Raw genomic sequence first — 15,337 nt, 5'->3', positions numbered from 1 at the left:
GCCCACTCTACATAGGGAGTTCAAAGACAGCAGGGGCTACACATAGAGACTCATTCTCAAAAATAAAGTAAATTCAAGTTTTAAATTTGTGAATTCTACATGTAGTAGAAGGGTACTTACTGTTTTTTTCAAGCGGTTCTATGCAGTTTAGCACCATGCTTTGAAAGGACTGACAATTTTGATTGGATCCTTGGGTTTAAAAATGGCCAAGTAGTAATCCTTAGTGAATGCTTTAGATAAAATGAGGGTTAAAGTAGGGTAAGGGCCACAGCACTTTCCTTTGTGGGAAGACAGAAAAGACATGTTTGTCTTTGCCTGTTTATCATCCTGTAAGTGACAAATTATTCTGTTAGAACTCTGTTCATTCTTGTTTCTATGTTGATAGAAATATGGCCAGCCCATTCAAATGAAGTATGTGGAGCATGAAGAGAGACCAAAAGCTTTAAATGACTTGGGGAAAAAGATTCAGCTTGTCCTGAAAGTGATAGAAGCACACAGAAACAAGGTACTGGGGTTGTGATGGCCGCTACTGCTAACATATGGTGACTACAGACATCCTCAACTCCAGCGCAGCAGTGTTACCACTTCAGACTGAGCATATCAAAAGCTTTTCAGTGAAGAATTACCAGTAGACGATTCCAGGACATTTAAAAGACGAAGCTTTCACCATTTAGAATTCCCTAGAGTCATAGCTTAAGTTTAATCCAATGGCAAAATCCACTGTTTTCATTTTTGTGTTTCTTACATGAGAAAAAGATCTTTCTTGATTCTTAACTGCCAAACTGTATCTTGCTTCTTTCAAAGCTGATTTGTTGTTGATCTTCCATCTATCATTCACCATTCATAATCTCCTTTTATTCTTCCTACACACCCAAAACTCTCTCCATTCCGCACTGTTTTAAAGCTTCAGGCAGGGTAATATATGTTATGTGTCCTTTGGATAAAACAGAAAGTGGCTAGTCACGCATCTGAACAGAGCCCAGAAGAGATTACTGGTGCTTACAGTCTCTCCTGTCTTCATTGCTTCTGTTGTATTGCAGCATACCAATAGATACAGATCTGTTCCAGAAAACTCAAGAGAAATAAGACCATCTTGTTGAACTTGTCCCATGAGGTTAACTTTATTTGTTATCAGCCTGATTTGGTCATTGATGTTAACACTGCATTCATATGCGTGAGAGAGCAGCACCAGAATCTTTGAGGCATGGCATCATCCCAGAAGCTTAGAGTCTCCAAGTCTTAGTAAATCTTAAGACTGTGACTGCGTGGTTTCCCATTGTTCTCACCAGGCCATTTAATACCTATGAATTATGAATACTATTGTCTCAATTCGAATATTAGAAAAATCTGGATGCTTGGGCAGGGCATGGTGGCACATACCTTTAATCCCAGCTCTCGGGAGGTCTGTAGAAACAGCCAGATCTCTCTGAGTTCTAGGCCAGCCTGGTCTGCAAGTGAGTCCTAGATAGCCAGGACTTAATACACAGAGAAATTCCATCTCAAAAAACAAGAAAAAAAATGCGAAGGAGGAAGAGGAGGAGGAGATGGAATGCTCAGTCGGGTTGTCGGATTAAACAGATGAGAGTAAATGATGGTAGTCGGGAGTCACAGGAAGCGCTGGTGTCAGTTGGATATGTCCTCTGTGCGGATACGTTTTCCCAATATGCAACTTAATTATTTCAGAAGTAAGAATTCTGTGTGTTGAAAAAGAAAATTTGTAGTTTTGCTAGCCCAATTTGTGCATACTCACAAACAGAATATATTGATAATGGAAAAGTAAAGAATGAGACAGACAAAATATCCAATGTATTTTACACCTGGCATGATTAGTGCTCCTCTGACTGTAGTGGCCATCTTGAGTATGGATTTAAGATATCATTCAAAGCAAACCAAGACTTTATTTGATTAGCATGTAAGTTCTAATTATGTGCCAGGATGTTTTGTGGATCCTGGACTCTAGCAAAAGAAATGCTAGGCCTGTTTGTTCTCATATGCTTCAGCTGGAAAATTAAGTGCTGGTAGAGGGGATATGGAAAAGGTAAGAGACATCCAGGAGCTATGTTCAAGAGAAGGCCAGCCAATGAGAGGTATCAGAAAAAATCGAGGGAAACCAGAGCTCAGAATGTGTGAAAAGGAAATGTTCTTGAAAACAGAACTATGGATTAGTGAGATGGCTTCATGCATCAAGGCTGCTGAGCCTGACAACCTAAGTTTAATCCTAAGGTCACATGTAATGATCCGAAACACCTGACTGCTGTAGGTTGCCCTCTGACCTTCAAACACGTTACTGTGGCCCCTCATACCACACACACACACACACACACACACACACACACACAGCAATGTACGGAAGAAACAATGAAGCTGCTGTGACTTACATCCAGGAAGGGAACAGATACCTGATCACAGAAGGCCTCTTCTCAGCTGTTGTGAAAGTTTGAGATGTTGTGATACAGGTAGCTTGGACGCTTTAGAGTCTAGAAGCAATATGACTTGACTTAGTTTGTGAAGTATCTAATAGTAGGCAAGAATAATACAATCAAGAAATGATGAAAGCTCAAACCAGATAATGAAGGACCAAAAGTGATTAGTTTTGCATTTATCTTGCTTATAAGATATGCATGTATATAACAGTCCAAAATTTTCCCAAAGTTTTTAATATGGATGGGTTGCATTTTAAATATTTTTATACTTTAATATTTTATATTAAATATTTTAAACATGGAGAAAACTTCAAAAAGTGGTGTAATGAGTTTATTAAACTGTAGTAATAGAAATCTCGACTTTGCAAATAGCCTCACGTTGGTTAGATATAAGAGTTTGGGGGAAAGGCTCAGGCTACAGATAATTTTTTAAATTTTGAAGATTATTTGAAGATTAATGCAAATAAACTAGCAAATAAGACTTAATCCCTGAGACAGTAAGAAATTGAATAAAATGTAGCAGCCCAGAAGCCAAGTCCAGTGTGATGATATGTAATTTGTAATCTCACAAAAGAATCTTGAATATCTGAGAAAGCTTAACAGTTTTGAAAATGGCCTCTTCATCATCCCACCTTTTAACTTTGGGGTTTAATCTCAATGCTTTAAGGCGGAGGATAAGGATAAATCCAGATGTGGCTAGGTGAGACCCTATCTCAAAACACATTAGGGAAAATACATTAAAAGAATTTTTTTTAAATTAATTAGCATATAGAGTATTATGTTTCATTCTGTCTTTTTCAAAGGATATTTGCTTGGGTTGGCCCTCTGCCCCTGCCTCCTCCTGCACCCGTGGGCCCTCCTCCTGCAGTGCTTTCATGTCATGCCTGTCCTCTTGCCCCTGTCCCCTTCCTTTTCATCCGGTGTTTCTAGGCTGTCCATAATAATAATAATAATCCTTATCAGGAAATCTTGCTTTCATGTTTTTTTAAAGAATTATTTGTATTTATTTTCTGTATATGAGTACACTGTAGCTGTCTTCAGACACACCAGAAGAGGGCATCAGATCTCATTACAGATGGTTGTGAGCCACCATGTGGTTGCTGGGAATTGAACTCAGGACCTCTGGAAGAGCAGTCAGTGCTCATAACCACTGAGCCCCCTTTCATGTTATGCTGCCGCTTCTTTCTGCTCTATTGACTGCTGATATAAACTGACTTTTGGGGTAGTTTCCTAGATGTAGAAGCTACAGCTGTGTTGTTTAGACAGAATTCCATTGTCCCTTTTGTTTTATCAAGAATGCAACACCTAGTTTTATGGTATGTTGAGAATTTTCTTTCTTTCTCACTATATACATGTGCACTTATTTTCTCCTTAATCTGTATAAATTCTACTCTGTCCTAGCCTCTCTTGCCCAATGCAGAGCCTCCACTAAAAGTTGTTTTCCAAAGCTGACTTCTGAGAGTCTTTTGCAAGTGTGCACTGATTTATTTTTTCCCCTAGTCTCTCCAGTTTATGTCATCTCAAATATGGCACCTTTACGTGAATATACATGAAGTATGTTGTAAGTAAGACTGTGAATGTTTTAGGGAGAAATTATTAGTAAGCCATCACTTACCAAAATTCAGTTACTTCTTTTTCTTTTACCATTTTATTAATTTTTAATAGGATGAAAGATATGATCACCTGGATCCTGCTGAAATGGAAAAGGTTGAAAAGTACATCAGTGACTCCATGAACTGGCTAAACAGTAAGATGAATGCACAGAATAAATTAAGCCTTACTCAAGATCCTGTGGTAAAAGTGGCAGAAATAGTTACGAAGTCAAAGGTAAGAAACTCTAATTCCCCTTTAAAATGTACTCTAATGATGTGTGAAAGGACAGCAGTGAGTGTATATGCACCTGCCGTGGCTCCCAGGAGGGCAGGGGACAGCTTTGTGGTGGTTCCAGGACAGCACTTAGGTGGCCAGGCTTGCCTAGCCGGCACCCTGAGCTGCTGAACCATCTCACTGGCTAAAACTTCCTCTTTAGTACGTTTAAGCACTAAAATACATTTAAGTATTAAGTTAATGGGATATCACACTGAGAAATAATCACCTTTCCGAAGAACAGTGAAGGCCAGGCTTGGCTTTGCCAACTTCAGCCTGAGCTATGAGGGAGTTGCTGCCTTTGTCAAAGTTGCCACAGTGCCAGCATTGCTGTCTTTTAAGTTCTGAAAGTAATATGAATCATATGATACTCAGCAATGCCATCACACATAACCAGACTCCTTGAGACTTGTAACAATTTCATTGCAATAGGTCTGTCTTTGGAATGTGTAATCTTCCACTGTGAAATCCTATTTGTAATTTTATGTAATCTCAGATAAATGTTGAATTTTAATAAACATTGACAATAAAAATGTCAAAAGCTATAAAAAGCAATTCAGCAAGACTATGCAAATGGGAATAAGTAAAGGCTCTGGGCTTCTACTGAGGCTGACAAAGCAGACTGTGAACCTAGTCACCAAGGTGCAGGCGGCTGTGTGTGCATCGTGTGCTGTGTTTGTGTTCACAATCTCGGCCACAGTCAGAAGGCTGTGGAACAGTGAGTACTCTCCCCTGGCCCGTTTATACTTATACAACTTTCCTGGAACATCTTGTCAGAGCATATCTGCGTGTCTATGTAAAAATTTGAAGTGAGGGTATATCTATTAACCAAAACTCACAATTCTAGACATTACTATACAAATTCAAGGAACTGCTATTATATATGTGATATAGCTATCAAATATGTTTTAGTTATAAAGACATTATAGCATATTGAGTAAAAATAATTACAGAACCATAATAAAATCACATTTATAGGCATTAAAACACAGATCTCACTTGAGAGGAAATAAGAACATAATGTACTGTGAACAAACTATAAGTGATCTTCAGTTCCCAGCACCTACATGGCAGCTCACAGCCATATGTCACTCCAGTTCCAGAGACTGTGACACCCTCACACAGACATGCATGCAGGCAAAACACCAATGCACATGAAATAAAAAAGAAATTTAAAATAATTTTTTAAAAATAAGTACAGTAGCCAGGTGGGTGGTAGCGGCTCACACCTTGAATCCCAGCCCTCTGGAGGCAGAGGCAGGTGGATCTCAGTTCCAGACCAGCCTGGAGCGGGTTCTAAAATAGTCAGAGCTACACAAAGAAACCCTGTCTCAAGAAACTAAGATAAACAAATAAAAGGCACAGTAATAAAGTTAAGTACAGTGAAGTATTTAAGTGTATGAGGATGCAAGAGAGATTGGAGAACACAGACAACACCTAAGTGTCCTGTGTAATAGTTGACAGGCTTGTTTCTGTTTTCAGGAACTGGATAATTTCTGTAACCCCATTGTTTACAAGCCCAAACCCAAAGTAGAAGCTCCGGAAGACAAAGCGAAGACAAGTAGTGAGCACAATGGCCCAATGGACGGACAGAGTGGCCCCGAGAGCAGCCCGGATGCACCCAGAGGAAGCTCACAGCACCCCGACTCCGGAGAGATGGAAGTGGACTAAGCTTCATGTAGTTGAGCAGCGGGGTAACTACAGGGCCCGGTCATCCTTTATGCCCGGTACACACAACATATGTTCAGTTGTTCTTAACTACTTTTGTCATTTGTTTTTTGGAGTAGTTTTGAAAAGTGTCTATATTGAGTGCACTATTGCTGTCCATTGCTGCTGTGAAGCTTTAGCTGAATATAGATGTACAAATCAGTTTGAGCTCTCCTTACATACTTCGTGTCAGTATGCAGGACTGCTGTGTACTCGGCAACCATCCACTGTAGTCACAGCTTCTGCTCGCATAGCCCTCAGCAACTTTATGCAGGAAGGGGATTCTGATTTGTTCTTTTGTTGCAGAGGCAGGGGGTTAACAAACTGAAGATGATGTGGTTTAGAGCCATCAGCACTGACCCTTTCCCTAATGCTATCACTAAATTATTAAAACAAACGGGAGGTTCTGACATCCTAGACCATCTCACTGGCGCGCCACAAGGAATCCAGTCTTGTCATCACATAAATTATCTAAATGACACTTAGAGAGGGACAGTGCAGTTTGATAACACCAGCATTTGCTGCGTCTGTTGGTAGCATGGATTTATGTTTTCTCGGCGTTTAAGTTTTCACTTGAAACTGTTGATCTACTTGTCCAAAAGACCAGTTGCTGCTACACTAATGCCTATGGGAAAAGCACTGTCGACCTGCTCAGGTGTCATCTGTGATGCCGACAGCCTTGGTTCAGTTTTTATAGTTGTGTTGGTTTTCTTAATTGATTTTTGTTGATAATACCTTAATCTGGGGTAGGAAGACTTTGCACAATGCATTGCATTATATATACCTATCACTGATTTAATGTTCTGATGTAGATAGACACTATTAAATAAGCAGTCATTCCTTGAAAGGAGTACCTGTACCAAGTCTTAGGAGATAATGCTTGTAATAAACTTAACTGTGTTACATCAGTAGGTAAAATACATAATGTTACATAGTGTAATATGATATGATGTGATTAAATTATAGTTCCTGATGTTAAATTGCCTTTTGAAAACTTGGCTCCAGGGTTGGTGCTTCTTAAATGGGGAGAGGCATAGTGAACTTCAGCCATATTAAGGACCTGGTCTGTGGTTTGTCACCAGACTTGTTCACACCATTCAGTCATGTCCTGAGCCTTGGAACAGTTTTATTTAACCATGGGGAAGGCTGGAGTGATGTTTCAGTCTTCAAGGGATAGAAGCAAGACAAACTGCATGGGCCCTTGTGTTCCTAATGCTGTTCACTGAAGATCAACTTCAGTACAATTTCAGAGGCTCTTTGTTTTCCCAAAGCTAAATCTTTATATTAAACGCAATACTGACTTTTTCTTAAGTAGCTAAAGACCGAGAGTATACTATCTTTAGGGATAGTCATTTCTCAAATGAGTTCTCTAATAGAGATTTTGTTCCTACAATGTAGTCTGCACTGAAAGAAGAATGTAAGAGGGCGGGGTAGTCATTTTGCAGGAATTTTTATTCAGATTTTGGGGGTAGATATCATCCCTTTTTATTAAGAAAATCATATAGTTCCAACATATTTTAAATGTCTATATCTTTTATTACAGTGAAACCATTAGATCCAATAAATGAAGAAATACATTTTAAGTAGATATCAGTTACTTTTAATTTGTATGGTAAATATATATATATAGGTCCATTTCAGGAAAAAAATAATGGTTGTAAAGGGAATATATAGCCACACGGAGATTTTTTAGCTGCTTCCTGGTTATCACACTCAGTGAGGAGCTGTTCCTTAGGACCTGTTGGAAGTAAAAGAAACATCTCTCCCTGCAGCTGAATGTCCAGCAGAGCCTGCTGTTAAGTTACTTTCAAGTAGTTAGTTTAATGACTTAGAGGAAAAAAATAATTATATAATATCTCATTTAATAAGTAGTACATACAAAGATAATCTGTATACTTTACCAATTTGATGTGAATTTAAAAAAAAAACCCTATGCTATTTAAAAGAAAATGTATTTTCCCTAGTAGTTTTGTGTAGACAGTATGATTCAACTCATCTTTATATGCATTGAAATTGGTGATACTAGAGCCAAGTGTTTTCAAAGCAAAAAAGGTGGTACAATTTTAAAGGATACATAGCCAAAGCAATGTTACTATCCATCCTACTGTTTTAAAATGGATAGGAACTAAAGTTAGTATGGTTTAATTCTGAAAGTACAAATTATCTTCTTTTAAGAAACCTACTGTTAAGCTAGGTGTGGTGGACACACCTTTAGTCTCAGAACTCAGGAGGCTGAGACAGGCAGATCTCTAGAGTTTGAAGTGAGCCTGGTTTACAGAGAAAATTCCAGGACAGCCAGGGCAATACAGAGAAACCCTGTCCAGAGCCATCTGCTCCCTGAAAAAAAGAGATAAATCCTTAATTACCAACTGTACAAAGACTGTTAAATGATACAATATGGAAAAAGGAAGGAAAGGAGAGAGGGAGGGAGGGAGGGAGGGAGGAAGGAGAGAAGGAAGGAGTGAGGGAAGAAGGAAGGCAGGGAGAGAGGGAATGAAGGAAGGAGGGAGGGAGGGAAGGAGGGAGGGAGGAAGGGACATGTAACAAGATAGGGTGCAAGTACCCTGGAGTGGAGATGGAAGGAGTCTGAACTGTATTATGGCCATGCTGGATTACGCTAAGATTCTACCCCAGAAAACAATTCTTCAGCAGTGTACAGAATCCTTAAATTCTAAAAAGCTACAAATATTAAGTAATTCAGGTACTAGAATAACATGTCACTTTTGCTGGGTTGGAGGTGGGTATCAAGTGATTATTTCCTAATAAGACATCTGTAAATTATAGAGCTCAATAATCAATTTAAAGACAGTGTTAAGCCACTCATAGTGGCAAATGCCTTTTATCCTAGCACTCCTCAAGCAGAGACAGACCGATTTCTCGTGTTCAGGCCAGTCAGGTCTACATAAGGAGCTCTAGATCAGTCAATGCTACATAGTGAAACCCTATCTCAAAAAAAAAAAAAAGTTTTTAAGCATTTTATCACAATTAGCACATCTGTGGCTTAGGAGAAATCCACCTGAGAAGGTGAGAGACCGTGAAAGAATGAATGGTCAGCTGGATCAGTGCGAGCTGAGCTAAGGAAAATCGCTGTTCCATCCTTACACATGTGGATGTAATGGTGACATCCAGGAGGCATTCCCATATGGCTTTGATATCTAGGGTTGGTAAATCAGATTAAGTCCTTTGTACTAATTTTATGAAACAGGGTTGGGGATGGGGACAGATCCTGCATGGAGGGCCTCATTAGAATTCTTAGCACTTGGAATAGAACCCTAAGCAAAAAAAAGAAAAAAAAAAGTCAAATTTTACAAGACCTAGAGGTGACTCATTTTAAATATATATACTTTGTTTTGTGCTATTTGGTTGTATAAAATTTAATGAAAGAGCTAATTGATTTTTTAGTCTGTATTTGAAGATGTGAGTGACTTACAAGAAACACAAGAGAGGTGCTTATAGAGTCTAGTTCTAAAAAGTGTTACCCTCTTTCTCGATTCCATATTTTTAACAACCCTTTAACAAACTAAATAATATTAAAGCAGCCAGGAACTTTTAGAGGACACAGACATGTGACCAAAAGATTATCAACTCTAAACATTTATTTGTGGTTTTTTGTTGAGATTTAATCTAAATATTTTAAAAGCAATTCCAAGGAAGCATACAAGATTTTCTTTTGTTTAAAATTACAAATTTAATATAAATCAAAGACCAGCATTTCAACTAAAAACTGTAGGTGCTTAGCCATCATATTTCTCTTTAAAGTATGCAAAATTAAATTCTTGGATCTGGAAAGACAGCTCAGCAATCAGGAGTGTACTGGTTGTTCTTCCCCAAGGACCAAGGTTCAATTCCCAGCACCCATATGACTGCTCATAATCACCTGTAACTCCATTTCCAGAGGAATCAGTGCCATCTTTAACCCCAGCAGGCACTTCAGGCACAAACACAACATTCAGGCAATATTCATACACATAAAATAAACATACAACCTCAAAAATTATATATCTTTCACATATTCAGTGTCTCCTAACAAACTAATACTGAGATTACAGTACTGCCAGAATCTTTAAGTTTCATGATTAGTACTAACAAGATGTTAGTGCACTGTTGTGTTGCTGTAAAGAAACTCCAGACAAAGACAGCTCATAGAAAGGAAATGTCTAGTTGGGGGCTTCCGTATAGTTTCAGAGTTGCATCTACTTGCATGGTGCCAGGTAGGCCGGATGGTGCTAGAGAAGTAGCTAAGAATTACACCCTGATTACAGGCATGAGACACAGAGACAGACACTGGGCCTTTCAAGGTCCACCCCCAGTAATGCACTTCCTTCAAAAGACACACCTCCTAATCTTTGTAATCCTCCTCAAACCAGTTCTATTCTCTGGTGACTAGGCATTCAAATATATGAGCCTATAAGGACCAATCTCATTCAAACCACTAAACATGTCAAAATTCTTAGTTATTTTAAACAATAAAGGGACATAAATGTTAAGAATGTTGAAAATCAAATTGCTTCAAAGGAAAGAAAAAAACTGTGGAAGTGTAGTCAGTCTGGTACAGCTGCAAAAGCCTCCTCGACAACTGGAATCTTTTTTTTGTTTGTTTTTTTAAAGATTTATTTTATGTGTATGAGTACACTGTGACTGTCTCAGACACACCAGAAGAGGGCATAAGATATCATTACAGATGGTTGTGAGCCACCACGTGGTTGCTGGGAATTGAACTCAAGACCTCTGGAAGATAAATCAGTGTTCTTAACTGCTGAGCCATCTATCCAACCAGCCAACTAGATTCTTAAGGATGCATCTAGCATATTATAAGAGTAAATAGTAAAATGAGGCAGAGGCATATTTGTTAAAATATATTGAAACCAGGTTTCAAATCAAGGAACCAAATATAGTAACTAAATCATGACCATCTGATGCATGATGCAGTCATATTCATGGTACTGAAAATAACATGACCCTTGCTTGGAGTATGAAGTTATCTCATCCAAGTCATAGGATGATTTAAAAAAAAAAAAAAGTACAGACACCAAAAAACATACTTACCCTGTAGAGATGGTGAGATACAACATGCCTTAAGTTGTATTACAGAATAACTAGCGTTCACAATCATTTTGTATGTAAAATGTCATTTAAATAGTGTTTTCAAATGCATTGCTCTTACAACCTTTATTTTCATTTAACTCTTCTATGACACTTAAAGTGTGCATCTTCCATGTTGATGATTAAATTAGCAGTTTCAATAACTTGACCCCCTTTCCCCTTATATTTGAGACTAGGTCTAGGTATGTAGTTCTGGCTGGTCTCCAACTTATAATCATCCTGCCTCAGCCTTGAGTGCTGGAATTAAGCATGTGCCACATTGACCAGCATTGAAGTAGTTCTGGACCAAAAGAAGTCAGTTTGTGAATGTTGTCTCTTAATTATGACAAAACAACAAGGTTCAGAAGTTCAAAGTAAAAAGCAGACACCTTTGATTTCTGATTAAGAAAAGAAGTGCTCTACATCTTTTTTTTTCAAGTTTCCTAAGTTTGTTCCTTCTGATTAAGTGAAAACACCTTTAAAATCATGTCAGCCTGCTTAGAATATACATGTTAAAAAGCAATTTAAGATGCAAAACTAGTTTTACAGTGTATACATTTTTTTCTCTAAAATAAACTTTTGTGGTTTAGAAGAAATAGATTAGTTAAGCCACTGTTAACTGTGTAGTGTTACATCCCACTACACAAAAGATTTTTTGTTTTGGTCTGGTGTAGCTTTGGCTGTCCTGAAATGAAACTCACTATATAAGCCAGACTTGCCACACAGAGATCCTCCTGCCTCTGTCTCTTTAATGCTGGAACAAAAGTATGCGCCACCACCATCTAGCCAGAACAGTTTTTAAAGAAAGTTATGCTAAATCGTCCAGTTCTGGTAAATAGTCTTCAGTCATCTTCACAACCACTATTACAACCATGTACAAAGGAACTCTACTCCAGTCATTCCTGTACAAGGACTTTTGACAGTTTAGTGCTTAGTAACTAGTCTTAGTTTTCTTCCTTTTAGAAGAACTGTTCATTTGATTTCTCAATTCTGTTTGCAATGCAACGCAGAAAACTATAATCAAATGGGACATGTCTATAAAATAATTTTGACATAACAGACATGAACAGACATAAGAATGGCTTTCAATGTTAATTGATAATCTATAAATATCATTTTGGAATTTGACTGGTTCACAGATATATCCACAAAATGTTTGCAAATGGAATGATAAAAGCATATAAAACATTTCCTATGTATGTAAATTGCATCTTCATACTAGCAAACAAGTTAACAATTGATAATAAATGCAATTCAGTTTTGGATGTCAGTCCACATTGTCAAGAAGTCATGTAATAATAATAAATACATATTCTACCTGCTCCTCGAACCATGAGTTTTGCACACCAGAGGTTTAATGTGTAAGTGTTGAACTTTACTCACTGCATGAAATACTGACAACAGGTCACTAAATCATAAATAATGAATTTGCATAACAATGGGGTTTGGGGGTAATTTTCAGACACTTGATTCTGAAGATTCATATGGTCGTTTTTGAGTTTTAGATGTGTTAATGGACAAAAGCTTGAGAGTGAAGAAAAGCTTTGGAACTACTCAGGTTGAGAAGAATCTCTGCCCAGGTCCTGTTTATGACTTGCTGCTCCTGGAGCTGGCTTGGTGGTTCAACCAGTAAAAGCACATGCTCTGCAAGCCTGAGGGTCTGAGTCTATCCCTAAATCTCATGATGGAAAGGGTGATACATACCATCCTGACAGAATTGTCCTGACTGTGGTATGCATTTGCACACACATGCATGTAAAATAAAAAGGGGCTGGGGGATGTCTCACTGAAATACAGTGTGAGTGTGTGGGTCCAGAGCACCCACTTAAACAAAACAAAACTGGGGTTAGCGGCACTGAGGGGATGGACTCATGAGATCCTAGACCTTGATGACCATTTGACGAGCTACGACCACATCTCAAAGCCAGGTGTGGTAGTGCACATCCTTAATCCCAGTACTTGGGAGGCAGAAGAAGGACGATCTCTGTGTCTCAAGGTCAGTTCCAGGTACAAAAGTAATTGCTGTTCCTAATAAAATGTGTGTGTGTGTGTGTGTGTGTGTATTCCTGATAAAGGAACTATTAATAAAATAATTGCTGTTCCTAATAAAAAATATACCCAATATTAATCTTCTGGGGGGAATTATATAGCTTGTAAAAAAAATTGTATCCTCCATCTAGAAAAACATTTATACCATACACTTTAAATTTTGAAATGATCTCAGCCACAGAGTAGTGGTGGTGATGCATTCCTTTAATCCCAGCACTCAGGAGGCAGAGATAGGTAGATCTCTTCAACCTGGTTTAGAGAGCAAGTTCCATGACAGCCAGAGGTGCACATATTATAAAGTTTTAGATGGTCGAACTACAGTTGAAATTTTGAAAGGGTTTCTTAAAAAAAATGTTTTAGAGATAATAAGGAACTGTTATATGTGTGTCTTTAATAATTTATCTTCAAAATTTCCCCCTTTGGATAAAGACATAGATTCAAGATGGTTCACCCCACCCAGAAATCTCCCAGGCAGCATGATGTCAGCAGTGTGCACACGATTTCCACATGATGCTTTTGGCCACCTGTTTAATCTCACTGTCAACATAGCAGGATAAAACTGATTGCCTTAGTAATTAGAGATACAACATTAAATCAATAGAACATAATTTAAACCAAACTACACTACTAAAAGAAGAAAAAACATTGAAATCACATTAAAAAGTCTAGTAGCCCGGTGGGTACTAGTGAAACAGAGGGAGGGTGTCCATTACAAGTAAGTACAAAGTCAGTCAGGGCTAGAGAGACCTTGTCAAAAAATAAAAACCTAAACATTGATAACTAATAGGTGTCATATATTTGCCAGTTTGAAGAGTATTTATGGCTTACAGAAAGACCAAAAAATGATGTAATAGAGGAAAAGTTATGCTAAGAACTTACCAAAGGTAAGTGAAAGGCTCAGATAAAAAGTGTGATTATACAGGTTAAAAAATGTTTCTGTAAATATGAGTAGTATAAATGAAACATTTAGAGCGTAAATAGGGTGTGCTTTGATTATAGCTAATTCCCCAGAAATATATCATCAGCTCTGACACAAGTCTCAGAACATATAAAATAACTGGCAATGAAGTCATAACAGAAGGTAATAAATATATAAAACAACAAAAAGTAACTGGATGTCATGGATTTATATCAATAGTCATAGACTATTAATGCATTCTGACAACTTTAAATACATGTGAAATATTTACAGAAACATGGAGGCCACAAAGCAAAGCCTGGGAATACCAAAGATGGCCATGAGCCTTTGAAGCCACAGTCAATTCACCTGTGGAACTAGGCATGGCGACACACCCAAAACCTAGACCTGGAATTCAAGGCCAGCCTGAGGAGCATAACGTGACCTTGTGTCAAAACAATTTTATTTGCCTATTAAGACACTGCAAAAGAAATTCTATATGCCAATGTGCTTGAAATTAAAATTCTACACTGTTAATCGTGTTGAAAATGGAGAGTGCTTCTATGAATGTAAACATTTCTTAACTACAAATGAACTCATTAAATTGCAGGTTTTTGTTTTTGATTCAGTCATTCCTGTGTGTATGTAAATTACATGTTACAAAAGCACAAGCTCCATGGGACGGGCATAGTTCTTTGTTTTCAGGCAGCTTTGAGAATGTCTAGCACATGATGACATCAACTTTTCTTGTTTGTAGATTTCACTTTCATAATGTGAGTATAGGTTTGTGTAAGTGAGTGCCATGTCAGTAGAAGCCAGAAGATGGCATCAGAGCCCCTGGACTTGGATAACAGGAGGCTAGTTGACAGCAGTGAGAAGTGAGAACTAAATATGATCCTCTCCCACGGAGGCATGTTCTCAGTCACTGTGTCTTATCCCCAACCCCAGAGATGTTCACAGTAACTGAAACACATGAACCAAGTACTTGTGAAATGATGCCTTGCTTGCAGGATAACAATGTGTTCATCTAAATATGTGGAGATTGACCTTAGTTTTGTTATCTCAAGGATATTGCAGCCAAAGACAAAATGGTCCTAAATGAGGACCTCACTTAGCCTAGAACCTTTTTAACGTGCCCACTATGCCTAGCTCCTATTCCTGACTATGAATTGCCCTTTGAGACACAGCCCTCCCCCCTAAGATGACTCATCTTTGTTGCCAAACCCCTGTACCTCCACCCCCAGGTGCCCTCATTGGTTTGTTGTCTCTCCAAATGAATCAATCTTTCCTTGCCTCACTTCTTGTTCTGGAG

General features: G+C 38.2%; 1 protein-coding gene and 1 long non-coding RNA gene across 2 annotated transcripts in view; one reads left to right on the top strand and one right to left on the bottom strand.

Annotated features, from left to right (window-relative positions):
* The window catches only part of Hspa4l (heat shock protein family A (Hsp70) member 4 like), a 62,153-nt gene extending 55,977 nt beyond the window's left edge, over positions 1 to 6,176 (top strand). The window contains exons 18-20 of the mRNA XM_052180584.1: positions 386 to 505; positions 4,089 to 4,250; positions 5,772 to 6,176. Coding sequence (XP_052036544.1) covers positions 386 to 505; positions 4,089 to 4,250; positions 5,772 to 5,960 — 471 coding nt within the window. The 3' untranslated portion in view covers positions 5,961 to 6,176. The remainder of the gene's footprint in view (positions 1 to 385; positions 506 to 4,088; positions 4,251 to 5,771) is intronic.
* LOC127683388 (uncharacterized) lies at positions 448 to 4,181 on the bottom strand. The gene is made up of 3 exons (XR_007977532.1): positions 4,039 to 4,181; positions 2,400 to 2,477; positions 448 to 1,694 (listed from the first exon to the last, which is right to left on the bottom strand). It is a non-coding gene; the product is annotated as an uncharacterized LOC127683388 (long non-coding RNA).
* Positions 6,177 to 15,337: the final 9,161 nt, after the last annotated feature.

Source organism: Apodemus sylvaticus, chromosome 4, assembly GCF_947179515.1.
Source record: "Apodemus sylvaticus chromosome 4, mApoSyl1.1, whole genome shotgun sequence".
NCBI lineage: Eukaryota > Metazoa > Chordata > Mammalia > Rodentia > Muridae > Apodemus > Apodemus sylvaticus.
This window is presented reverse-complemented; position numbering and strand designations above follow the sequence as displayed.